Source organism: Bos indicus x Bos taurus, chromosome 13 (assembly GCF_003369695.1).
Source record: "Bos indicus x Bos taurus breed Angus x Brahman F1 hybrid chromosome 13, Bos_hybrid_MaternalHap_v2.0, whole genome shotgun sequence".
NCBI classification, from domain to species: Eukaryota; Metazoa; Chordata; class Mammalia; order Artiodactyla; family Bovidae; genus Bos; species Bos indicus x Bos taurus.
This window is the reverse complement of record NC_040088.1, coordinates 71,668,023-71,695,963: the sequence shown is the minus strand read 5'-3', so window position 1 is coordinate 71,695,963 and position 27,941 is coordinate 71,668,023. Positions and strand designations below refer to the sequence as shown.

The 27,941-nt window shown below is 45.8% G+C and overlaps 1 protein-coding gene and 1 long non-coding RNA gene across 3 annotated transcripts in view; one reads left to right on the top strand and one right to left on the bottom strand.

The window, feature by feature from the left end:
• CAMK1D (calcium/calmodulin dependent protein kinase ID) overlaps window positions 1–5,261 on the bottom strand; it is a 393,969-nt gene extending 388,708 nt beyond the window's left edge. For both annotated transcript variants that reach the window (XM_027560232.1, XM_027560233.1), the window contains exon 1: window positions 5,085–5,261. In XM_027560232.1, the coding sequence (XP_027416033.1) occupies window positions 5,085–5,176 (92 nt within the window). In that variant the 5' untranslated portion in view covers window positions 5,177–5,261. The remainder of the gene's footprint in view (window positions 1–5,084) is intronic.
• On the top strand, window positions 1,816–18,974 carry LOC113903683. The gene is made up of 3 exons (XR_003514240.1): window positions 1,816–4,744; window positions 15,966–16,069; window positions 18,625–18,974. It is a non-coding gene; the product is annotated as an uncharacterized LOC113903683 (long non-coding RNA).
• The last annotated feature ends 8,967 nt before the right edge of the window (window positions 18,975–27,941 follow it).

The window sequence follows — 27,941 nt, the reverse complement described above, 5'->3', positions numbered from 1 at the left end:
ACCCTACCCCTGCTCCCGCCCTAGAAAATCCCATTTCCCTGGTTTATTTCTCTCCCTAACGTGTCTACTATGTAACATACTCTTCATTTTCCTGATTCATATTTTTCATTTTCTGGCTTCCTCACCAGAGAATGAGAAAGAAATGTGAGCTCCAGGAAAGCAGGCATTTGTGTCTGCCTGTTCTCTGCTGTACTCACCCCCATCAGTGCCTAGAATATAGCAGGTGTTTGATCAATATTTTTAAATGTACAAGAGGCTGAATTTATATCATGCCTCAAACAGAGGGCTGAGACATGCAAACTTCTAACCAATACTGCATCTGGAATACCCTCTAGGAGAACTCTCAGGGTTGCCCACCCCTCTCTGCTCCTCTTGTAGGAGCATTCTTTCAAATGCTTCTCCCAGACTCTACAACTGTGAGTAGTCCCAGAACAAATACTCTCAAAACAGCCAAATACACAAATCACCAGGAGGAGATCTGCAATCTCCCCCTCCCCCAATATCCATACACCACCACTCTACAACCCGAAAAGAACAGGTGAGTCTGTTTTCTACCCAGGCCTTCAGATAAATCAATCACGTGTCCTCAACAGGTGTATTGACTGAGCAATTTCAGAAAAAGGCATGTAAGTATGATACTAGTGAGAAAAGACAGTGCTGGCCTCACAGGAATTTCTATTTATACTCTTCCTAAAGCAGCACCCAGCAGGCACTCATTTCATGAAGAAGCAAAGGCATTGTGCTACTGACATCAAGTGGGGTAAGAATTCCTGCCCTGAGCTATGTCACTTTGCTACTAGCCTGGGCATAAAAATGTCCCTCCAAATGGACCAAGCTGTCCTAGCTACACATGAAAGCTACCAGAAAATTATAGTGAGTGCCTCTCTTACCCAGACAAGCCAAAAAACCTTAAGGTTGTAAGAGCACTTGAAAATCATCCCATCTTCTCTGCCCCTCTGATTTGACAGGTGATGAAGCTAAGACCCGGAGAAGGCAATGGCACCCCACTCCAGTACTCTTGCCTGGAAAATCCCATGGATGGAGGAGCCTGGTGGGCTGCAGTCCATTGGATCTCGAAAAGTCAGATAGAACTGAGGGACTTCAATTTCACTTTTCCCTTTCATGCATTGGAGAAGGAAATGGCAACCCACTCCAGTGTTCTTGCCTGGAGAATCCCAGGGACGGGGGAGCCTGGTGGGCTGCCGTCTATGGGGTCACACAGAGTCAGACATGACTGAAGCGACTTAGCAGCAGCAGCAGAAGCTAAGACCAGTCATGTGGACAAATGATCAAGTAGCCCACAGGCCACACACCTGACCAGTGGCTGAGCCAGACCTTGAACCCAGGCCCAAGACCTCCCTGGTGCCCGCTCCAGCCCCCTCAAACAGCAATTATTTCAACACAAAATGTTTGGTCTGTAAGAAAAGCATGTATTCATACCCTGCAGAGATGAATGTCTGTTTTCTAGGATGTGCCATTTCTGTACTCCAGGGGAAAGAAGGTGTATTGGAAGAACCATTCTGTGCCAACTATCAAGGTCTTTTCTGTTCAGATGCCTTTCATGGTATGGAAATTATAGAAGCCACCTCCATAAGTCTGGGGTAATTCCTGCACACCATGGTCAAAGCTTTCTTCCCATCCATATCCTTCTTCAGATGGCCTATTTTCATTTTCTTGGTTTAGAAGACGTGGAAAGACATCTACCTATGGTAGAGATGGCCTGAATGGCCTCAGCAAACACACCACAGAAATGTTTATCACTGTTAATGTTTAAAGAGTGATAAAAAAGAAATGTTTATCACTCTTAATTGCTGTTACACAACATTTATGTGGTCTCATTTATTTGGGGTACCAGGGATCTGAAAACATGGCGTTGATTAATAAACAGTATTTAAGACGTCCCACCTTGTTTGAAGGTAGGGTTAGGCCCTGGGATTTCCTTTCAAAGGAAGACACACCAAAGGCCACAAGTTAAGAGGTTTCTCCGGAAGCCTGGCTCAGGGGTGTATCAGAAAACCCAGGTCCAAACCACCCAGTGGGTCCTTTCCCCTACACTGACCTTTGCTTCCTCCAGCTCTTTTCCCACCCTCGAGGCCAGCCTTCACTCTGATTTGCCGCCCACCCTCCAACAAGGTCCTGCTAACCACACAATCTAAATGGCGTGACCCTTTGGCCTTCAACAGTAAACCTTCTGCTCCGCAGGGAAAGGTACCTGAACCAGGCAGCCAAATATCAGATTACAAGATCTGGCCAAGTGGGTGCTCCTTGGGTCTTTACAATGCTTTTTCAAAGGCATTTTAACAGCTGACAATCTGTCTGCTGGAAGGGCTTTCCTGCCTTAGGATCTTAAAGGCATATGGTAAAAGTGTGACAAAATGGGCTTGCAGAGTACCTTGGAAATGAATTCCAATTGTTAGTGTTGAAGCCCTTGACTGATGCTAGGTTTCACCGCAAACAAGACCCCAAACTCAAAATTCACACTGATAGGAGTAGAAGTGACATCTATTTAGACTCAAGCTAAGGTTGCTGGACTTGGCCCCAGGGGGAAACAGGAACCCTGAATTTTGGACAACTTCTAGAAAGTCCAAGAGACAAAAAGATGTTGATAATCCAAAAGCTTTGACAAGTTACATGTCTGGATGACAGGTTACCCTGTGATTATGTTTTAACTTAATATTAAAATTAATATAATTCTTTAATGTTAAAATTAGCCTTCTAAATACAAAAGTTAGTCAAATTATTAACATTTGCTGTTACATAATCCACAGAGTGGCTCAATCCCATATGCATAATCATAAGTTGTTCTGCCTAGATTTGAGTATCAGCTCCACTTAATAAGTAGCTCCTGTTTAGCAGGTCACTTAATTCTCTTTGCCTCAGTCTTCCCATCTGCCAAGTGGGGATAACCGTACATACCTCATCAGGTTATCATAAGAATAAAATGAGTTAATACCCATAAGGCACTTAAGGTATCAACTGGTACTTGGTATTCATTTAATAAAGTCACCTACAATTACTACTACTATTATTATTATCACCATGCTATTGAGTGAAAACATTTTGATCATTTTATTGTTTGTGTTTTGCTCTTAGAGAACTCCTGCCAGCAGGAAGGAACCATAGCCTGAAGCTCCTCTTCAAAGAACCCTTTCTAAGACAGAAAGCAAAGCTTTGGAATCCTAACAGAGACCCATCCCCAGGTTCTAAGGGGAACTTGGCCAGAGTTCAAGAGGCTGTTTTGCAAGAGCTCTATGTTCTTTTCGGCACCCATCAAGCAAGTCCCCATCCTGCCCAGAAGTGGAACCACCACAATCATCCTCAAACAGTGCCGACCACAGTAGAGCCACAAGCCACAGCTCACTGGGCTGAGCATCCCAGACCACTGAAGAGGTACAGCCTCAGGGCTCTCCTAGGGAGCAGGAGACAGTCAGGGGAGGTTACATTTGTTTGTCTGGAAGCTGCAGGCGGAGGGACCAGCTCCAGGAGTTCCGGTGAGGATGCGCCAAGCAACGCATTTTCCTACCTTAGGACTCCTCTCTCTCCAGCCCCCTCATCCTCAGCCACATGAGCATTCTCAGGATGACCACAAAGGACACGCTTCTTCTTTCTCAGCAACTTAACCATCTCAAAGTCACTCCCCCAAACCCAAATAAACCTCAAGGGTAATTTTCTAAAGTCCTGACCAAACCTCACGCCTTACCTGCCTGTGCTAAGAGGCAGCACCAAGCCCCTCTCTATGAAAACGCAAAGCTCTGTTTTCTTTCCAACAAAGACAAAAAGCCTACACCCACAGGTAGACTGGGTACCTGAAGTGAGCACAAAATCTGGGAGACCCTATTCTCATTCTAGGTAAGTGTGCATACCCAGGATCAGAAGCATGGAGGGATGCTTCAAAACTTGGCTTTGGGGGACCCACTTCAGATATTGGGGTGGGGAGGGAAAATGACCAAACAACTCAGTGGATCCTGAGTATGGGGCAGAAAACAATCTGGGTTTGAAAATATGGTTCTGGAAAAGCAAACCAACCACAATGACAAGTAAAAGGGGATTAAGAAGGCAGGAAAGAAGAGCACCCTAATTTGTCTTATGAAACACCTCCTCTTTCTCTTATCAGCTTGACCAACACCTCCATGAACCCCTGCAAAATGTTCGGCTCATACAGCACGTATGTGTGTGAATATATATGCTTACATACTGATCACATGAGGGGAGGCAATAACTCCAACTCCAGGTTCTTCCAGCGGCAACCGATCCTCTTTCAGTATCAGTCTCCCTACCTATTCTGAGGCGCTTCGAAACAAAACAAACAAAAACCAACTCTTGGGCAGAAAAGGAACAGCAGCTGAATGGAGCTGCACATGCTTGAGCCTTCCTGACATCGACTTCTGGTTATTTCTGCTTTCTTGAGATCAGCCACCAGCCTCGGACTACACACAGCCCTGGAAAGGAACCGTGGGTACAGCGACCCTCGCGGACCCTCCTTGGTGACCCGCACTCCAGCGTGTGCTGCTGAGCCTGTTGAAATGGACTGACGCTCAGGTAAGGCTCGGCCCACACGTGACCCTGCACACTGCGAAATTCCTCCCTTCCCTAATCGCGCGGCCATCCAAAGTCTTGCCTACATCGAGTACGTGCGGATGTCAATTCTCTAAGAATACATGATGTTAGAACAGAAATGGGAATGCCCGGAGCCGGATTTCCTCGTGACCACGTCTCTCGCCGACACGGTGCGCCCGTGCACACGGTGAGTAGACGCACGCAGCCGGTAAACAGGAATATCCACCATGCTCAGCCCACAGTCACGCGTGGGGAGAATGAGTCGAGAGGGCGGCGGTGTCAGGGAAGTGAAAAGTGAAATCCCAGGGTCCCCCCCGCCCCCGCGCGGCGCCCACTCGTGCACGCGGGGCGCAGACCCACGCGGCGGGCACGCGGGGGGCTCCGGAGAGCCGAGAACTGGACAATGAGGACGCGGCGACCCTCTGGTTCCTGCCGCGGTGGCGGCGACGGCGGCGGTGGCAGCGAGAGCCACCTCTGCACCCGCGGCCGCTGCCACCTCCACCCTCTTCTCCCCGCTCCCCACTTACGTTCCGAGGGTCTCCTTGAACTCGAAGATTTTCTTGATGTCTTCAGCTTGCTTTTTCCAGGAGGAGCTGCTCTCGCCGTTCTCCCGGGCCATGGCAGACGAGGGCGGCGTGCGCGGAGGGCGGCGAGGCTGAGCGGCCAGGGGCGCAGGGGGCCGGGGTGGGCGCGCGAGGAGGGGGCACCGGGGGGCGGCGGCGCGGGTGCAGCGGAGGCGCGGGCGGCGGCGCGCCGGTCCAGGAGGGCTGGGCGGGCGGCGCGGGGATGCTCGGCGCGGGAGCCGAGGAGACTTTGTGCTGCGGCAGGGCTTCCTCTTCTGCAGTTTCCTCTTTCACTCTCGCCGCCGCGGTCCCTCCCTGGCTCTTATTTCTGCGCGTCTTGGGCACAGACTTCCTGCCGCCGCGCGCCGGGCTCCTTTGCTGCCGGCTGCCAGCCTCACTTTCTGCTTCTTTCTTGCCTCCCTTCTCCTCCCTCCCCGCCGTCCGCCCTGCTCCCTCCCCCCTCCTCCTCCCGCGGGCTCCCCGCCCTCTCCGTGCTCCCCGGCCGCCTCCCGCCTCCCCGCCTCCCGCGCGCTGCCGCCTTCGGGGATGTCCTGCTCCCCGGGAGCGCCGTGCCCCGGGCGCGGGGGCACCGCCGTCGCCGCCCGGTCACACTCCCAGCCGCCGCGCGAGCCCTGGAGCCCGGGAAAGGGCAGGTGCAGGGAACCCGGGCAGGTGCGGAAGCCGAGGAGCTTGCTGAAGGACCCCGGCCCTCCGGGGCTGCCTAATTAATTCTGCCAAGTCAAGTCTCGGGGGCGCGAGGGCTTTCCTCCCTAGCGGCGGGAGGGGGCGCCTCTGCGCTGCGCTTGGACGCGGCTGGAAGGGGGCGGGGGTGCAAGGCCGCCCGGATGCGGGGCGCCAAGGGCGGGGGCGTCCTCCCCGGGCGTCCCGGCGCGGCGCGGGGCTGGGCGGGGGCCGGTTGTTATGGCGACGAAAGGCGGCGGCGGGGATGCTGGCGGAGGTGGGCGTTGACTCCGGCCGCGAGGCGCCGGCCGGTGGCTGACGCTCCCGGAGCCTCACGACTTGGCGACTGGAGCTAATTCGCATTGCACCAAAATCGGCGCTCGAGTCCAATTACGGCCGGGGGAGGGGGCCACGCAGCGAGGAGGGAGCCGGGAGCCCTGGAGCCGGGGACGCGCAGGGCGTGCCAGGCGCTGCATCGTTTTCCCTTGGGGAGCTTTACTACCGGGGTTATCTGGCGGCCGGGCGGCGGGTGGATTCGGGCTCCGTGCACCGCCCAGGCTACCTCAGGCCTGGGGCTGGAGCGGGCCTGGGCGGGCCTGGACCGGCCTTCGCTCCAGCTCGGCTTCTCTTGGTCTCTCTCCAGCGGCCAAAACCTAGAGGAAAGGGAAGCTTTGCCCCACACCCTCCTCGCCAGGAGGGCTGCCCCTCGTACCCCGGCTGCGGCGGGTTTAGTAGGGCACCCTGTCTTAGGGCATATACCTGGAAATAGCTTTTCCAACAGACTGGAGAAACGCACCCAGAGCTCACCACCCGCCTCCCCTGGCCTTTCATGTCCGAGTTGCACTCTGACTGCCCATTCTTCCGTGTCCACCTGTCAGAGGGCAATCCACGTGCGGATGCCCATCCTCAACCTGCGGGGACTATCTCTTGTTTCCAAAAATTGTAGTTTTCTTCATATAAAGACTATCACTCCCTGAGGGCCCCTCGACTGAGTTGGATAAACAGCCTTATGTCTTGATTGCTGACACCTGTCCCATTTTCCCAGGACTGTTCCAATTTCACTGTGAAAGGTGGAAAAATTCTACTGCCTGAAAACTTATCTAGCACCTTCCTCCTCGTTCTGACAGGCTGGATGCAGGCCTACTGCCCTCCCAAAAGCCGTCTGGACTCCACCCCGGCCTCTACCTTTTCCCTCACCCAAGGAGGTGGGAAGATAACCTGGCCTGCCCAGTCCCCCACATCTGTATGCTGGATTCTGTCTTTCAGGGGCTGTTAGCTTAAGGCTCCAGAGAAGGCAATGGCAGTACTCAAGAGTACTCCAGTACTCTTGCCTGGAAAATCCCATGGATGGTGGAGCCTGGAAGGCTGCAGTCCATGGGGTCGCTGAGGGTCGGACACGACTGAGCGACTTCACTTTCACTTTTCACTTTCATGCATTGGAGAAGGAAATGGCAACCCACTCCAGTGTTCTTGCCTGGAGAATCCCAGGGACAGGGGAGCCTGGTGGGCTGCCGTCTATGGGGTCACACAGAGTCGGACACGACTGAAGTGACTTAGCAGCAACAGCAGTAGCAGCTTAAGGCTCTCCAGGCTGGGGAGAGCAAATAGGGGATCTTGCTATTAGAAACTGACTAAATCGACAAACCCAAATTCCACCGTGAATTACTAACCTCTCAAAGTTGGGGCCTGTCACCAAAGGCAAACAGCACCACGCCAATAAGAAATATGTTTAAAGAACTATACTATCGTCTATTGGGGTCAAAGGTTAGGCAGTAAGAAGAGTAGGAGCCAGGCATGACTAAGATCCCAAGGGACATATCCCTTACCCGCCCTATACATGTGTTCATCCTTTTTCGCTCTTTTCCCGTCCTGGCACTTTTTAACCAGTTCTTCCCTGTTTCACTCTTGCTCCTTGCCTACAGATTATCGTGCCACAAGAGCGCACAGGAACAATACTCAGTCTCAGCTTTTGTCCACAGAACTAAAGAAGTGGTGATGCTAAAGAAGCGTTGTACCATTGGAAGTGCTATAGGGAGCTTTATGTTTATTTTGAATTTTCCATGTGCATGCACGCTAAGTCACTTCAGTCTTGACTGTAGCCCGCCAGGCTCCTCTGTCCATGGGATTGTCCAGGAAAGAGTACTGGAGTGGGTTGCTGTGTGTCTTCCCCGGGATCTTCCTGACCCAGGGATCGAACTCCCATCTCTTAGGTCTGCATAGGCAGGCGGGTTCTTTACCACTAGCGTCACTTGGGAAACCCCTGAATTTTCCATAATGATGTTCATTCAGAGCACCAAGTTATCCTCAGCTGGACTAGATCCTACAGAAAAAAAATCAAAAGTGTAATGGGAGTTGAGGTCAAACCAAAGGAATGATACAAAGAAGGAGGTGGAAATGCAGAAGACAAATTCAGTCTGGCTTTAGCATGGTCATTCCTCCCTCACTGGACACCATGTGAAATAAGAGATCTTGACCTTGGGAACCACAATAGAAAACAAAACCACCGTTCCCTAAGAATGATTAAACCTTAGCCTGTAAATGGCTTAATTCTGTTTGCTTGAGGACCCTTGATTGGATGACCATTTCCTCCAGCTACCATGTTTTTCTAGAGGACTAGGTGATGACTGTGAACTCTTCATTCCACTCCAACTCCCATCATCAATCGGTTATTACCTATCAGTCAAAAGCTATCCATTCCCTAACAATTCCACTGCAGAAAGCTCTGCTAGATATTCTAAATTACTAACCTTCAGGTCCCAAGTCTTTTTATTTCCTTAAAGCCCTTAAAAATTTTATTAAAGAACCCGAAGAACAAGTTGTTTAATAACCCATCATTAAAGACTTACCAATTTTGTGCCTATCAAACTGTTTCCAACCAACAGACCTGCCAATAGATCAGGCTTGTGTGGCCCAGATTCAGAATTGGGTGGGTGGTGTGGGGGAAATATCTAGTATCTAAAGCAAATGTGTAGATTATAGCTGAAAATCTCTGCTGCTAAGTCACTTCAGTCGTGCCCGACTCTGTGTGACCCCATAGACGGCAGCCCACCAGGCTCCCCTGTCCCTGGGATTCTCCAGGCAAGAACACTGGAGTGGGTTGCCATTTCCTTCTCCAATGCATGAAAGAGAGAAGTGAAAGTGAAGTCGCTCAGTCGTGTCCGACTCTTAGCGACCCCATGGACTGCAGCCCACCAGGCTCCTCCATCCTTGGGATTTTCCAGGCAAGAGTACTGGAGTGGGTGCCATTGCCTTTTCTGCAAATCTCTAAATTGCCTCTCTTCAGCCTTTGGGGCTTCCCAGGTGGTGCAGTGGTAAAGACAGTCTTTAGTACCTAAAATGATGAACCAGGAGCACAAGCTGGGGTGGTAGAAAGAACTAGAAAGTCTGGGAAACTAGGCTCAAGGTCCAAGTCTGTTCCTAAATTTTTCTTGTTTTATTTTTTTGGCCCAACCAGGAATCAAACTCAAACCCTCGGCAGTAAATATATGAAGCCCTAATCACTGGACCACCAGGGAATTCCCTCAAAATTTACTTTTTTAAATTGTATGTGACAAGAACTTGCTCATGGAATACAGGGCAAGATGATAAAAGGAATTAAAACTGAAGCTGGAATGCTCAGGAAAGAATCAGGAAACAATAAAATCACAGATATAAAGACTAGATTGGAAATGGAACAAGGAAATTGACTTCAAAAAACTTTTTAAAGGATATAGAAAACAAGAATAGTGAAAAAATAAAATGGAATGGGCAAAGATGAGCTAGAAAGTTATATGAAACATGAAGTTCAATATATTCATAAATGCCTTCTGAAGAGACTGCAATAATGGAACAAAAAATATTTCAAGATATTATTCAAGAAAACTTGCCAGAAATGAAGACCTTAATCTACAGATTGAAGGGAAACATGTATTTTAAAATATATGATCAATAGGAAGACATGTCCTAGTAGAACTACTTATCTCCAAAGAAATAATCCTTTGATTTTCTCAGAAAAACAAACAAAAAAAGTCAAGTTACATGTAATGGGAAGTATATATATCAGCCTTTCATAGGCGTCAATAGCCACATCCAATGATAGAGGCTATGTTTATAAAGTCCCTAAGGCCATTAATTGTGATAAAAGAATTTCATGATAATAACCAATACTTACTGAGTTCATATTATGCATCAGGCTTTGCTCTAAGTGCTTTACCATGTTTATTTAATAATTCTCATATCAACTATATGAAGTAGATAATATCTCTATTCTTATTTTGTAGAGGAGACCAAAATTTGAAATGGTTTAGAAGCACACATGAAGCATGAATGAATAAAACCCAAGCAGCCTGGCTTCAGAGCCCTGGTCTTAAGTGTTGCACCGTAATCCTGCTGTCAAAGTGTTGCTCAAATAAAAGGCATCAGATGAACAGTGAGAAATTGTTACTGAAGAAGGAGGGAGTGGATGTTGAGCAGGCAAAGGTGATAGATGCCCCCTACAATGTAAATATCTTTTTAATGAAGAAAAACAGGAGAATGATAGTTGTTCAAAACCAAAATAGGGTAATCAAATGACTGCCAACTCCAGAAATGTATCTGTGTTTACATTTGCTTGTTTTAGTTCCTTTTTTTTTCAAACCTCAAGGAACTTTTAAGTGAACTCACTCCCTTGGGTCTTTCCCTGGTGAACATCACCTCTATCTTCCTACCTTAGATCTGAAACAAGTCTTTGGGTTGTTTCCCAATGTTCTCCCAGACCTGGATCTTGCTCTTTTACAGCTGACATTGAAACACAGTCTTGTCGGTTCATATTAGAATTAAGAGTCTATTCTTAGTTCTTAAGAGTCAAGTGAAGTGCATTTGACAATACACACAGGTGCATTTATAAAATTGAGGACACTAAAAAAAAAAAAGAAAAGCTAGTGGTCCAGTGGTTAGGACTCAGTCCCTTCACTGCCAAGGCCCCAGGTTCAATCCCTGATCAGGGAGCGATGATCCCAAAAGCCATGCAAGACAGGCAAAAAATAAATAAAAATAAAATTGAGGACACTGAAAACAGTAAACGCTGAAAACAGTTCCCTCTTACATGGGGAACCAAGTCTAAACAAAAATGGCACCTCCTCTGATTTTCTACCCAGATCAGAATCTACAACAGACATTGAAATGGAATCTCATTAATTTGTATTTAAACGTAATGGTATACTCCAAACAACTGACGGAAGTACACTGGATGATGCACATAAATGCATTTACAAAATTTGAAGGCATTTAGTCAATAAATACACTGTTTCACATAAGCAAAGCCAAGCCTACACAACAACCACAATGGCCTCCAAAAAAAAATTGCCCAGGAAAGTTGATTTTTCTCCAAAACCCCAAATCTTTTAAAAAATCTTTTCCTGTAAAGATGAGTAATTATCAAAAGATGGGAGCCTAATGTAAGATGTTCTTTCTTCTTTTTTAGTGATTTGAACCACAAATGCTTAAATTGAACCACAAACATGTTTAGAATATAATAGTCAAATAAGGAGAAAAAACAATCTTAAGAAACATCTTCCAAATAGGCACATGAAAAATTGCTCATCGTTGGTAATTATTAGAGAAATGGAAATCAAAACTATAATGAGATACCACCTCACACTGATCAGAATGGTCATTATTAAAAACTGAATAAATGCTGGAGAGGGTGTGGAGAAATGGGAACTCTCCTACACTGTTGGTGGATATGTAAATTGGTGCACCCACTATGGAAAACAGTGTAGAGGCTACTTAAAAAACTAAAAAATAGAGTTGCCAAATGATTTAGCAGTTCCACTCCTGGGCATTTATCCAGAGAAAAACATGATCCAAAGAGATACATGCACTCCAGTGTTCATTGTGGCACTATTTACAATAGCCAAGACATGGAAGCACCCGAAATGTCCACTGACAGATGGATGGATAAAGAGGGTTTGGTACATATATATAATGGAATATTACTCAGCCATTAAAAAGAATGAAATAATGCCATTTGCAGCAACATGGATGGACGTAGAGATTATCATACTAAGTAAGTCAGAAGGAAAAAGACAAATACTGTATGATGTCACTTATATGTGAAATCTAAAATACAAATGAATAAATCTGAAAAACAGAAATACAGACATAGAGCAGTGGTCCCCAACCTTTTTGGCATCAGGGATCAGTTGCATGGAAGACATTTTTGCCATGGACCTGGGTGGAGGGGATGGTTTCTGGATCATTCAAGAACGTAAATAAAGTGAATGTAATTCACATTACATTTATTGTTCACTTTATTTCCATTATTATTTTATCAGCTCCACTTCAGATCATCAGGCATTAGATCCTGGAGGTTGGGGACCCCGATATAAAGAACAGATTTGTGGTTTCCAAAGGGGAGGGGACGGAGGGGGGAAGGATTGGGAGTTTGGAATTAGCAGATGCAAAGTATTATAGGATGGATAAACAACAAGGTCCTACTATATAGCACAGGAAACTATACTCAGTATTCTATGATGATAATAGAAAAGAATATGAAAAAGAATGTGTATATGTATAACTGAATCACTTTGCTGCATAGCAAAAATTAGCACAACATTGTAAATCAATTGTATTTCAATACAATTTTTAAAGAAGGAAATGTCTTCCAGTGTTTCTAAATCACCAGTTGTAGCTGATGAATTGTAACACCACTGGGCTGATACTAACCATGTTCCGAGTGCCCTAATTTCTCTGTGAGACATTTGTTGAGCTTGTACTTTTTGAAATAGACACATTCAAAAAATGAACAAAGCACAATTCCTGCTTCAAAACATTCCAAGTCTAAGACACAAAGACAGACATGTAAATAGGTACATGCTCAGTTGCTCAGTCGTGTCCGATTCTGTGAACCCATGAACTGTAGGCCATTAGGCTTCTCTGTCCATGGGATTTTCCCAGCAAGAATACTGGAATGAGTTGCCATTTCCTCCTCCGGGGGATCTTCCTGACCCAGGGATCAAACCTCCTGCATTGGCATGCAGATTCTTTACCTCCGAGCCACCTGGGACTCCCTATGTAAATAAATAGCAAGAATAAAATGTGATTGAGGCTATAATGGAGGTTTGCACAGAGAGTACTGGGGAAGCATAGAACAGAAAGGGCCTGGAAGTGTCAAAACAGACTTGGGAAAAAGGAAGACTTTTGAACTGGGTCTGGAAGGAATATCCATAAGAAAATGCCAAGGAGAGAAGGGAGGATGCATGCAGATTTCAAGCAGAAGAAAAAGCATGTGTGAAGGAACAAAATTCAGAAAGAAATATCCATCAGAATAGCCTGGTGACAATCCCCAAGTCTTGGTGCCTTATAGGAACCAAGTTTTGTTTCTCACATTCATCAGTCGGTTGGGGAGCCTGCTGGCAGAGTAGTCGCCATCTTGGATTTGACTGGTCCCTGTGGCAGAAGGAAATCAAGCCAGGTTTGCAGAGCAGGTGGTTGATTGCTTTGTCCTGGAAGTGACACACATCACCTCCACTCTGGCCAGAACTAATGACACAGACTCACCCACCGAGAGGACCTGGAAATGAGAGCTGAAATGATCTGGCCGATAGCGCTAATGCCTACCCCAAAGGCACTGCAGAAGGCTGCACATTCAGGAAATGGTGCTGAGGGCAGGGTAAGCAGGGGCTGGACATTGGGAGTTAGAAGGCAGTGAGCAGACAGGGGAACACAGATTAGACTGCAAGAAATTAAAGGGTCTGTTTATGAAAGGCCTCGACTGTCCTTCCTTTGGGCCCCAAAATAAAAATTTTAAGTGATTCAGTAAGTGAAACAATCAGAGTTGAAAACAGCCATACTCCGCCTTGCAGTTCAGGAGTAACTGTCACCCACAGAAAGTAAATGGGCTTGTGGCTGCTTTTCCGATCCTAGTAGAACACAGCCTTGACCTTGACAGAACCCTGGACACCTTTGAAGGAATTCCAACCAACAGGTCCAGAGAAGACTGCGGTGTTGCTTCCAATATCGCTACTTCTGACGTTAGTATATTTCAAGTTCTAGTCTTTAAGAAATTTTAAGGCCTGGGTGAGGTCCTGTGCGCCAAGGATGAACTGATTAGCTGGGATTCTGAAATGCAGTCTACTTTAGGGGTATCTCTGCAAGCATGTCTCGAGACAGTCAGGGGCATCGCTGAATCTTACCTCCAGTCCAGCAGAGTCCTGGGGTCCTGTAATGGTGAGTGGGTGGGTACACCAAGTAAAAGTGACTTTGCAAGCAGCCTGATGCAGGAAATAAGCAAACGAGTAATCAAGTTTGTCAGCCAGTCTGGTAAGAGCTGTTTTGCAAGTTCAGTTTGCAAGTACAGCAAAACTGGAGTATGTACAACAGTGGATTTCAACACACACACACAGACACAGCTGGAGTGAATGGCATCAAGCTTGTGTTTCGATATTGGTACACTGAATGCAGGCACAAACCAGAGCCAAGTGTTGAAATGAAAGAACCCAGGTCTCCTGTGACATCTAACCCACTCCCTGACTTTAGGCATTTTCCGATCCTTTCTCCAAAAAGGGGGACCATATGGGTATGGAGGAGAAAACACCAGCAAAGAACTCTGGACTTCTCAGAAGAAAGTCAGAAGGTACACATGAGGTGTTAATAGTATGCACCTTTTCTTTTTAATAGCTGTCATATCTGGGGACTTCCCTGGTGGTCCAGTGGTTAAGACTCAGTCTTTCACTGCTGCAGACCTGGGTTCGATCCCTGGCCAGGGAACTAAGATCCCACAAACCTTATGGTGCAGGAAAAAAAAAAAAAAAAAGCTGTCACATGTGTCTCTTTGTCTTTTACCTGGATTATAAAATGAATGTTTTAAAAAGAAAAAATAGTCTACCCAAAACATAGCCACCCACAAGATTTCCACTAGATGGTTGCATTTTATATTCAATGTCAATAATCTGGGAATGCCTTGGATTCTTGTTTCCAGGAGGGGTTTTCTAGCTGCAGGAAATAGCCTCATTAGCCAGATCCTGCCAATACCTTATTTCCTAAGAGTGTCTTGGCACTGTGGGCATTAACTCTTTGAAATCAAAACTTTAAAAAAATCTATAAACAGGAACATATTAGCATTTTTGTATAAACATAAATGTACAAGTGGAGACCACTATTTTTTTAATATATAAAAGCAAATGATTTTTTTAAAAAAAGAAGCAAATGATTTGTCAGTTTTTAAGAAGGATATGCTCCTTCGAGTTGACAGTGCCCCTGGAGGCCTTCATGGTTCTTCTATTTCTCCAAAGTGCTTCTAAAAGCAGAGGAAAGGTAGGGGGAGTCACCCAAAAATTATGAGGCAAAAAAAAAATCATTAAAGTACTTCTCAGCACTCCTGGTCCAACGGCTTTTTTCCAGAGTTCACAGACTGAGGCAGCCATGGCATTTATACCCCAGATGGACATAAACCAGACTGTGGAATTATTGAGGCATTAACTACACCCATGAAGTGTCGGCTCTCTAGACCTCGTGCAAACGCTAGCCTAAAACTCACACATTGAGGCAAGACATTTAAATTACCAGCCAGAAGAAGAGCCTTTCTTCTAATTGAATTCACACAGGAAGTCAGAAGGGGGCCAAGTCAGAAACTTGGGCCTGAGTAGCCCTGGAGCACTCCCTCCTTCCTCAACACTCTCCTCCCAAGAAAGTCCAGGCTTCCAGAGCTCAGACAACTCGGTGGGCCCCTCAAGGTTAACAATGCTATTTCCCGTTGAACCAGCCAGAAACAACACTGGAAGTGGGTTTATTTTTACCCCAGGCTTTGTCATCTATCATTACTAAAATACTAAGAGACAGGTTTTGGCTGAGTATCCTGTAGAATATTCAAGATCTCCGTGTAGGATCTGGCTCTCCATCTCCCACATTTGTCTTCTTTGGAGTGTACTCCTTCTCCCTGCCAAGGCTCCTCATTAGCAAGGATGTCTGTGTTCCAAATGAGACGCTGTCTCTCTTGGTTGGACGACTGAAAGTTTCTGTGATGATGTCATAATGTAGCCCTTGTGACATCACCACTCCTTTCATGGAAACAAATCCTTGGTACCCTGGATGACATGGTGTATTTAACCAGAGGGATGGGGGAATAGGTGTCAACATCTCTTGCAGGTTTCTTCAGCATGCAGACATACAGCAAAAACTGACTTTATTGAGGGGCCTTCTCTCCAGATTCAGGTATATTTCATGGAGAGTATCTTTTCCTTGATCTTCAAAATGGAAATTATATCACCTGCTGGTGTGATGCCTTCCTGAACCACAGACCCAGTTGTAAGGTAAATCCCCCGTATCTTCTACATGACATTCAGACTAGACTCTCTTGGTTTGCAGAGTACTCTGTTTATGGAACTGGACATCTCCTTCCTCATCTTCCTTTCCAGCCAAGCAAACTTGTTGGCTCCTCTTAGAGCAAATCCACAGTCAGTTACTGGGCCCAGCACTGTGCTGAGTCAGCCCAGTCAATCCCTTTGCTCTCGTTTCCTCTTTTAATTTCTGGTTCTTTCCTATTTTCAGTGGACTTTTTCCCAAGCACCAGACTACCTGCCCTTCTCAAACCCAACAAATACTTCTTTCAGTATTTTTTTGACAGATGTTCCCAAAGGCACAAGTCTATGCAGAAAAGAATGGAGCCCACAGTTCATTTCTATCAAAAAGCTCAGAAGTTGTACTGCCTCTGAGCAAATAATTGAAATGAGGGCTTAGGGTGAAAGCCAAGGGTCACCATCTATGACCTTTATATTTCTCATTACATGACAACTCTCATGCAAAAATCCTGGCAGCAAAATCTATGTTTCTCACATCCATACACATTTATAAACAAGCACCAAAGCCAAATTCAGAAACAAAGTGCCCTGGAAAGTGTTTAAGTCCTGTAGTGGTCTCTATCTGGACCTGAGGATGAATGGCTCTGGGGCCGGGCTCCTGCCAGTTACCTGAGGGCTCTATGCTGCCTGCTTTATGTTGAGAAAGTGGGGTTTCCCCAGATCTCCCATATGCAGTCCCCTCACACCTGTAAAGACCTTACTTTTGGCCATGGCATTCCCAAAGGAGATTTAAGTCACCAGGCACTTAAAACCCGAGATGCTGGGTTTGAAGCAAGACAGCCTTCACCACACCCACTTAGAACTCCAAAATCCAGCCTTGTTCTTGAATCCCTGGGGTTGCTTTGAGATGTCTCCTGCATGACCAAGCACAGAGCTCCAATTCCTTCCTCATCACCATACTACCATACTTCACCCCAACAACCACACTGTAAGAATTCTATATCAACCCTCCTACAGATCCCTGGCAGAAGGTCAGTGTGGGGGTTTTCTTCTGTTGCTTGGCTGACTCAGATCTCTCCTCTCCCCCTGCTGCCTTGAGGAGGCCAAGGTTCCAGGTTTTCTGGTTTCAAAATAAATTGGCAGAAATCTGAAATGATGCCAATAACGCCCTCCTGCCCTCAGGCATCTGGGTCCCAGTGGGAGGTCTCTTAGCAACCAGGCTCAAATCAAATATTTGGGCATCTGGACACATTCAGATTGGGATGAGCTCATCAACAAAAACTTCTCTCTTTCCCTCAGCCCAGCTACTGAGGGTTAGGAAAGAGTGCTGAGCCCCCTCAATCGCCTCCCTGCACTGGGAGAAGCTGTGACTCATGATGAGTGTTCGATCAGAGGCAGCCCTGGGCTGGCAGGCCAGGTATCTGGCTTCTATTTCTGTCTTGATACTTATCGTTGGATGAGACTCGTGAACTTTTTTGCTGCTGTGCTGACACAAAGCCCAGAGTTTTCATCTGACACTCCACATGCGTCTTTTCACCAGAAATCAGAATACTCAGGTCACAGAGGGCGAGCTTGTTCAATTCAAACGTGAACCCAGAGGGAGAAGGCTTTCAGAGGCCTCTTCCCCCATCTGCATCCTCCCTGCAAAACTCCCCGCCTGTGACAAATGGTGAATGGGAGGGAGAAGGGGGCCTATTGGTGCTGGCAAGAAAGTTCCACATTTTGACTTTTCCAGTCCAAACCCCCAGGTTTATGCTGCCCTGTATACTCCAAAAAGATCACCAAGTCGCGTCCAACCGTTTGCGATCCCATGGACCGCAGCATGCCAGGCCAGCTACTGGGAGGTGAAGGATAGGGATATCCTTCACCATCTCCCAGGATTCGCCAAGTTGTCCTTTGAATTGGTAATGCCATCCAACCATCTCGTCCTCTGCTGCCCTCTTCTCCTTCTGCCTTCAATCCTTCCCAGCGTCAGGGTCTTTTCCAATGAGTCGGCTCTTCGCATCAGGTGGCCAAAGTGTTTGAGGTTCACCTTCAGCATCAGTCCTTCCAATGAATACTCAGGGTTGATTTCCTTTAGGATGGACTGGTTTGATCTCCTTGCTGCCCAAGGAACTCTCAAGAGTCTTCTCTAGCATCAGGAAAGACTAAACACACCAAATTTGGCTTTGGATGCTAGTTCAAATTGATACCTTCGTGTACAAGGGAGGCCTAGCTCAGGTTTTGTGTCCCTACAATGGAGCTTTTAAATCCTAGTCTCCTGAGAATTCTCTGGTGGTGCAGTGAGTAGGACTCTGCATTCTCACTGCTGAGGGCCCAGGTCCGATCCCCGATCAGGGAGTTAAGATCCCACAAGCCGTTCAGTGCAGCCAAAAAGAGGCATTATCTTTTGAGAAATGGGCTGGTCAGGGCTCCCCTACCTCAACCAGCATGTACTCATCATAATTATCCATTATACCACCCCCTGGGCTTTTTGAGTTGCTTATTTCTGTGTGCACAGATGTCTAACCTCTTCATTGAGTCCCAGAAGAAAAATGCATGTCTCATATTCCCTTATCACCTTTTAGGTCACCTCACCCACAGCCCTGGGGGCAAACACCACTAGGTCCTAAAGAAACACTGAATGTAATGAGCACCCAGACCCTGCAAGCCTGAGGATGCTCCAAGGTGGAAGCTTGAAGGGCTCTCCCAGCAGGAAAAGTCATCTCTTCCTTCAGTGGAGGCAAGAAGTTGGAGGGCAGTGAAAGGAGCTGGGCTCTGGAGTCAGCACCCTGGTTGGCCTCCCCGCTCTCTAGCCGTATGGTCTTGGGCACATTGCCTAACCTCTCTCAGAAAATGGAAGGCACAAGTAGTACCTGCTTTGCTGGATTGTTTTCAGACAATTAAATCATCACTGTAAAGCATGTAACTCAAACATTGTCAATAAGTGGTGGTTCTTATTGTCATTTTTTTACCCAATCATTTAATCATTAAATAAAATGATTGGGTTACTTAGCTTTCTGATTACAAAGTATTTTAATTATTTATCTAAAAAGCTGCAGAAGAGTATGGACTGAATAGTCAAGCACATCAGCTTCAAAGACCTGAGTTTAAGTCATATAACCATTTTTAAATCACTCCTTGGTCTTTTTTATTTTTTTTTAAGTATTTGTAGCAACAATAATTGATAGTCCATTTATTTGATTAATTTTTGTATGAGGAACATACAGAAGTTGATCTTTAGGATTCAGTGGTGACCCTGACTTCTGTGTCATACAACCTCCTTCCTTAATCTTCTTTAAAAGCTGCCTGAACTGTTCTCTGCAAGGCTCAAGGATCAATTTTTGTTGATTTTGTTTATACTGTAGAAGATGATGCCAGACTTCAAGCACTGAAAGACATGCTTCTTTTGAAGAGAGCCCGAGCAAGACTTCACAGTAGACATAGTTTATCCTTTTTACTGTCATCAGCAAATAAAGAAGCCAGCATTATCTCCAATAGCCTCAAACTGGAAACAGCCCAAGGGTCCAACAGGTTGGGACCAGTTTTCACAAAGCAATGGAATATAATTGTATTGATCCAACCACCAGAGGTTTATAAAATAATAAAGAGGGATAGGATCTTCTAAATTGTAGCTGTTATAAGGATTTGAGCTTGATCCCCAAGAGTACACTTTTTCAATATGTTTTGATTTTAAAATACATGTATTAATATGTGGTATTTGTTTTTCTCTTCCTGACTTACTTCACTCTATATGACAGACTCTAGATCTATCCACATCCAGAAAAACGGCACAGATGAACCTATTTCCAGGGCAGGAATAGAGATGCAGACATAGAGAATGGATATGTGGACACAGTGGGGGCAGGAGAAGGTGTGGGACAAATTGGGAGGTTGTCATACATTCACTGCCATGTGTTAAATAGATAGCTAGTGGGAAGTTCCTACAAAGTACAAGGAGCTCACTTTGGTGCTCTGTGATGACCCAGAGGAGCAGGATAGGGGTGGGGTGGGAGGGAGGTCCAGGAGGGAGGGGATGTATGTGTATATACAGCTGATTCACTTTGCTGTAAAGTGGAGACTAACACAACATTGCAATTATACTCCCATGAAAAATAAAATACATGCAATAGCCCTTCATTCTATTCAATGTCTACAGAGCATCTGCTATGCACCTGGCATTGCTGGGGAAACAACACTGAAAACAATTCACCATCCTCATGGAGCTTACACTCTGGTGTGGGACACAGATAATAAAGAAAAATGCTATTGTACCACTTTACCAAAAATTTTCACATTTAAGTTGTACAGACAAGTTGTCAAGTAGCTAGGATTTCCTGAACACATCTGATAGACGGGGGAACATACTTGGACAATGTCAGTAGCTAATAAGGGACAGACCCGGGATTTAAACCTAAGTCATCTGGTACTTCCACTCCTGGCAGTAGCAGACTAAGCAATTCAGACCAACCCTCCTATCAAAGGCAACTTTAAAAGCTTTGATGAAATATTTGTTTAATTTTCTTAAAAGCATCAAAGCAATAATAAGATAGTGAAGGAACACCTGCCAAAACCTAGGAAAGGACAAACCCCAGAGAGGCTGGCCCAGCCCACAAAGCTTTTATCCAAAAGTATTTGTCAATCTGGGGAAAAAAAAAAAAAAAAAAACTTTGAAAATAAGCTCTTGCTTTCAGAGCTTCACAAGACCAAAGTCCAGAGCTGGTCAAAGTTGGGGATTCAGATAAATACTCACCATTTTATGCTGGGTCCCTGGGGTGAGAGAGCAGAGGGTAGCCCTAGGGCTTTTAATGGGCTCACATCAGGTTATACAGCCCTCAGGCTTTTAACAGGTTCACACCAGAACTGAGTTCAAGGAATCACACGCTTTGCACTTGGACCAAGGTGGCTTCAGACAGGAAGTGAATACCTGAATATATTCAGTGCCTTTTCTGTGTACACACGTGTGTGTGTGCTCACTCACTCAGTCATGTCTGACTCTTTGCAGCCCCATGGACTGTAGCCCTTCAGGCTCCTCTGCTCATGGAATTTCCCAGTCAAGAGTACTGGAGTGGGTTGCCATTTCCTATTCCAGAGCATCTTCCCGAGCTAGAGATCAAATCTACATCTCTGCATCTCCTGCATTAGATTCTTTACCACTAGCGCCACTTGGGAAGCCCCATGTATACACATACATATATATATAGGTGAGATAAGAAAGCCTTCCTCAGTGGTCAATGCAAAGAAATAGAGGAAAACAATAGAATGGGAAAGACTAGAGATCTCTTCAAGAAAATTAAAGATACCAGGGAACATTTCATGCAAAGACGGGCACAATAAAGGACAGAAATGGTATGGACCTAACAGAAGCAGAAGATATTAAGAAGAGGTGGCAAGAATACACAGAAGAACTGTACAAAAAAGATTCATGACCCAGATAACCACAAAGGTGTGATCACTCATCTAGAGCCGGACATCCTGGAATGTGAAGTCATGGCCTTAGGAAGCATCACTATCAACAAAGCTAGTGGAGGTGATGAAATTCCAGTTAAGCTATTTCAAATCCTAAAAGATGATGCTATTACAGTGCTGCACTCAATATGTCAGCAAATTTGGAAAACTCAGCAGTGGCCACAGGACTGGAAAAGGTCCGTTTTCATTCCAATCCCAAAGAAAGGCAATGCCAAAGCATGTTCAAACTACCGCACAATTGCATTCATGTCACACTAGCAAAGTAATGTTCAAAATTCTCCAGGCCAGGCTTCAACAGTACGTGAACCGTGAATTTCCAAATGCTCAAACTGGATTTAGAAAAGGCAGAGGAACCAGAGATCAAATTGCCAACATCCGTTGGATGATCAAAAAAGCAAGAGAGTTCCAGAAAAACATCTATGTCTGCTTTATTGACTATGCCAAAGCCTTTGACTGTGTGGATCACAACAAGCTGTGGAAAATTCTGAAAGAGATGGGAATACAAGACCACCTGACCTGCCTCTTGAGAAATCTGTATGCAGGTCAAGAAGCAACAGTTAGAACTGGACATGGAACAACAGACTGATTTCAAATCGGGAAAGGAATACATCAAGGCTGTATATTGTCATCCTGCTTATTTACCTTATGCAGAGTACATCATGAGAAATGCTGTACTGGATGAAGCACAATCTGGAATCAAGATTGCCAGGAGAAATATCAATAACCTCAGATATCCAGATGACACCACCCTTATGGCAAAAAGTTAAGAAGAACTAAAAAGCCTCTTGATGAAAGTGAAAGAGGAGAGTGAAAAAGCTGGCTTAAAACTCAACATTCAGAAAACTAAGATCATGGCATCTGGTCCCATCACTTCATGGCATATGGATGGGGAAACAATGGAAACAGAGATAGACTTTATTTTCTGGGGCTCCAAAATCACTGCAGATGGTGATGGCAGCCATGAAATTAAAAGACGTTTGCTCCTTGGAAGAAAAATTATGACAAACCTAGACAGCATATTAAAAAGCAGAGACATTACTTTGCCAACAAAGGTCCGTCTAGTCAAAGCTTTGGTTTTTCCAGTGGTCATGTATGGATGTGAGAGTTGGACTGTAAGGAAAGCTGAGCGCCAAAGAATTGATGCTTTTGACCTGTGGTGTTGGAGAAGACTCTTGAGAGTCCCTTGGACAGCAAGGACATCCAACCAGTCCATCCTAAAGGAGATCAGTCCTAAATATTCATTGGAAGGACTGATGCTGAAGTTGAAGCTCCAATACTTTGGCCAGCTGATGCAAAGAACTGACTCATTTGAAAAGACCCTGATCCTGGGAATGACTGAAGGTGGGAGGAGAAGGGGTCGACAGAGGATGAGATGTTTGGATGGCATCACCAACTCAATGGACATGAGTTTAAGTAAGCTCCAGGAGTTGGTGATGGATGGGGAAGCCTGGCGTACTGCAGTCCATGGGGTCTCAAAGAGTCAGACACGACTGAGCAACTGAACTGAACGGAACATATATATATGTATAGACATATATATATTTGTATGTTCATTTCTATGTACACACATGCACATATATATTTATTAATAACAAATGCCTACCAGGAGAATTGAAACACCCAAGAAAACTGGTACTTATGAGCAAAAATAGAAACAGTCAAGGGTGAGACCAGGCCCACAGAGACGTCAGAAATGGGAATTCTTAGATAAGACTATTAAACAACTTAGTATATTCAGAAACATATATGCCATACATGAAAATTGTGACAGAGAATTGGAAACTATAGGAAATGACATAAAAGATTTTTAAAAGAGCCATATAGACATTCTCAGACTGAGAAATATGATCACTAAAGTTAAGAAAAAAATCAATGGCTTGGTTAATAGCAGATTATCACAGCTAAACTAAGAATTGTGAACTGGCAATAGGGCAGGAAAAAAAACTATTCAGAAATCAGTTTGAAAGGGGGATAAATATATTTTACATTTATACACACACGTTATATATATATGATATGTTCAAAAGGCTTCACATACATTTAATTGGCATCCAGAGAGGAAGGAAATATTGGAACAAAACCAATGCTTGGAGAGATGGCAGCCAAGAATTTTCCAGAATGAATGGCAAATGTCAATTCACAGTTTTTGAAAGCCTAACAAATCCTAAATAACATGAATTTTTCGTAAATGCACCCACTGATGCAACATAGAGAAACATAAACAACCACACACAGAGAAATTCTGAACCTCCACCGCCTGATGCAAGTTTGGCTGTCTCCCCACTTCATGAAGCCCCTTTTCCGTCGAGGCCCAAGCTGCTCTTCCCCTGTCCCACCCACTCCCCCTAGGTGGGTAGGTGGCCAGTCTTCAATCTTAAAGTGGCCCTGTTTCTGCATAAGCAGAAACACTGCTGATTTCTAGAACACTCCTAAAAATGCTACATCTAGTTAGTAGTAATCACAACGAAACACACGATTTAAACTGGCAGGCTCAAAAGAGTGAGTTTGTAACTCACACAAAAGCAGAAGCATCAGCAGGGCCAGACAGGAGCAAGATGAGAACAAAAGTGTTTCCTCCTCCTCTCTGTGGCCAGTTACCTATGTAATCCAATGATCCCACAAAGGCCAAGATAACAGGGATTCAGGACTAGGTGTGGCGATGACCAGGGAGGCAGTGATTTTACACTATCCTTTACAGGTGCTCCAAACACCGGGGACTGTATGTCATTCCTCTTATTTTTCCAGCATCTGAACAGGGCCTGGATAACCAGAGGAAGTCATACATTAATTTGTGAGTGAATGGAAGTGTACACCATGTGAGGCAATCCTACCAAGCCAGCATCAGGAACCTTGACTCCCAGGAAGGTTTTAGACTGACAGACTCTCCACCTCCCGAGAGAAATGAAAACTTCATCTTATGTCTTTCATCTTCTCCTCTCACACATTACCTGCTGCAGTTTCAAACACAATAAAGATTTTTTTTAATTTATAGTGTAATGGACTGATAGAAAATAGTACTGAAGCCTTTAAAGAAGTACAACAGCCTGCTGGGTACCATGGACCAGCAGTACAGGGCATGGAAAAGATGGCCATGACCCTGAACTAGTCACAGCTTTTTGGCAGGTCACATGCCACATCCAAACAGCCTTCTTGGGGTGTCCAGATCTTGTCCCCAAAGCCTGTCCTGCTCAGGGAAGGGGGAGGATAGAGTTGAAAGGGCACTAGGCCAGAATTCAGGTCAGGAGGTGCTGGACCAAGTGATCCAGGCTCAGTAAATCACTCATCTTTCCCCAGCACTCACCCAGGGCCTGGGACCTGAGCTGTAAGACAAAGAGCTTAGAATAGAGCAAACCATGCCTGGGATGCGGGGGAGTGGGGATAGGCATGTTTTGTCAAAATCTCCAGGTAGTCACGAGGTGTGTGGATCAAAACTGCCCACAGCCAATTCCCTAAGGCCTTTTCCTGGAAGAAGCCCGTGCATGAGAGGATGGTTCCCAATGTCCCAGTAGAAGTAAATATTTCACGATTCCCCCTTTCCTCGTGGTCTCCTGCCTCCCCCCTCCCCCACTCTGTTTCTTAGAATCAGGAGAGGTGTAGTTTAGACAACAGATCCCTCTGGCTCTGGCCCCATGTTTGACAAGCTTAGTCACCACAATAGATTAATTGAACACCGAGCTGTAGTCCCCAAAGCCACTCTGTGGCAAAGCAGATCCCACAACAAGCTAATTAGCAATCAAAATGTAACCACTGGAAGCAGCTTTATCACCCATCTGAGCTGACAGCACAGGGACGCCCACATGGCTGTCATGGGCCGTCCTTGTTCCCGTCAGCCTGGCCTCTCTCTCTCCTAAAGCCCCAACTGCCGTGTTCTGCCCCCAGTTCTAGCCCACAGCCCCATCTCATGTCCCTATCACATCGGGAGCTAAGAGCATCCATGCGCTGCACAGGAAGTGGTACCCAGAAGTAATTCATTTCGTTTTTAGAGAGGGGCACTATTGAGACTACAGAGTGTTCACACTGGAGAAAGTCTGCAGTTTTGGAACGCTGGACTGCATAATCTCTGGAGGATTGGGGGATCCAAAGAAGTGACTTGCTTTCCATTTGAGCAATGATGTAAATCTTCCCTGAAATAATTGGCTGCCACCCTGCAAAGGAGCACAAAGCAATTCCTTATTCCCCTCCAAGACCCATTAGTCTCCAGGGAAGTATAATAGCCACCTCACTGTCTTTGGACATTCACAAGGTGACTTTGCTGCCACATTACTGTCCATGGACCACATGTTTCAGCTGGTTTTGCCAGTTGTCGGGATGAATTTACACCCATTCATCGATCTACACCCTCAGTCAGCTCCCTGCCCTATGACCGGTGGCAGACACTTAGGCAATGTCTGGCTGTTGGCTGCAGCCATGGAAAAGAGCAAAGCTCACTGGTTTAGACCTGGTCTGACCTGTTCTTAATAGGCAGAGGACTAGGAGGGCAGGCATATCTGCTATAGAACCATTCCTGGCATCTGGCAGTTCCGTCATTCCTTCTGACTCCAAATACCAGAAAGCACAGTCTGGTGGCCCATGGGCTCAATCAAGCCTCTATATATGATTTGTTTTGGCCAGAGAAAGCTTGCTTTTTGTTTTTAAGCTGCCAACATCTAAAATGTAAGAGATGTCATAAAAAAAACCTGGGTTTCTTGCTGCTCTTGAAGAGTCAGAAGCTTTAGCAAAACTTCTAATTAGCTCTCATCACTTGGAGCTGAATAGCCCTGCCTATTTAGGTAAGGCTCTCCAGCCGTAGTTCTACCAAACATGGAGCCAGGTATCATGGGGCCTGAAGCTTGTGTAATTTGGAGTGACCTCTCTAAGAAAAATAAATAAAAATTTTAACTAGAAAATTGCTAAGGTCCCTGCAAGGGCTTCAGCATGTGACAGCTCAGGAAACTGAAAGATCTCCAGCCTCCACGGTGAAGCGAGCTCAGGCGTCCACCCACGGCTGCTCAATTCACACCCAGACCAGAGTCTGCACCAGCTGCCCATCCAGCCTTGCTGGCCTGTGAGACTGTGACTTCTTGCCTGTGCATTGTTGCCATAGGCTCCTGCCACCATTTTTCTTTCCAGGCTTGATTTCCAGCATAAATACAGTTGGGTCCTGGCCCTGGACATCAGACCCTGCTCTCCCTAAAACTCCACGAAGACAAAGGGTAACTTCATTTCTTTTAAAAGATCAACAAAAGAAGTCCTTAGGCTTTATAACTGTCTCTCCTTTGAGAGGTTAAAAAGAGAGGAGATCCTAAGCAACAGTCTGGACTTCATATAGAAGGTGATTCCTTACAGCACGGAGGTCTGTGAAGAGCTACACGAATGGGAGGAAAGGGTGGGGACCAACGTCTGCTCCGTCTACAAATGAGTTTGTAGACCGTCCATCTGGGATGCTCATTTGGCTCACAGATGGTCCATGGGTCGCTAAGTGATCTTGTTTTGAGAGCCAGGTAGAGGGGAGACATGCCCCCCAATAAATGTTTTCCAAATCAATGGTGGACTGTATTACCAAAATTAGATTAGGAAGGAAATAGTCTGCAAGGCTGATTGAGCACCTACTGTGTCCTAACCCTTGGTCTTGTACTAGAGGTACACAGGGCTGCCCTGAGGGTATCTGTAATCAAGCTGCAGAAGCAGACCCACAGAGAACGTCAGGTCACAGGGAAGATGTTCGTGGGGTACAGGTGACCCCCAGGGACACTTGATGTGCAGAGATCAGCGCCAAGAAAATTCCAGGTGGTGAGAAGGGCTTGGAAGACCAGAAGGTTTGAGTTCTGGAGGGCTAGAGGGATGCTGGGGACAAAGAGAAATGAAAAGAAGGCAGGGAACCTATCTGGAAGGGATGTGCTGCTGCTGCTGCTAAGTCACTTCAGTCGTGTCCGACTCTGTGCAACCCCATAGACAGCAGCCCACCGGTTCCGCCGTCCCTGGGATTCTCCAGGCAAGAACACTGGAGTGGGTTGCCATTTCCTTCTCCAATGCAGGAAAGTGAAAAGTGAAAGTGAAGTCGCTCAGTCGTGTCCGACCCTCAGCGACCCCACGGACTGCAGCCTTCCAGGCTCCCCTGTCCGTGGGATTTTCCAGGCAAGGGTACTGGAGTGGGGTGCCATTGCCTTCTCCGGAAGGGATGTGAGCTCTAGGTAAAAGCTTCTCGATTGTGTGGCTCGGCTGTAGAGCACAATACAAGTGCCTGTGCGCAGTGCTCTTCAGTTTACTGAAAATAAACACTGCGGCTGATTCCCACTCGATTCCTAGGTATGCTCTGCATTTGATAATACAGGTCTATTAGAAAATCCAGGTGAGAGCAAAAACCAAAAACTGTCATTCTGTCAACCAGCAACAACCACTGTTAATATTTTTCGTGTTTTCTTCCTATTTTATTTCTAAATATAATTTTCTTTCAGAA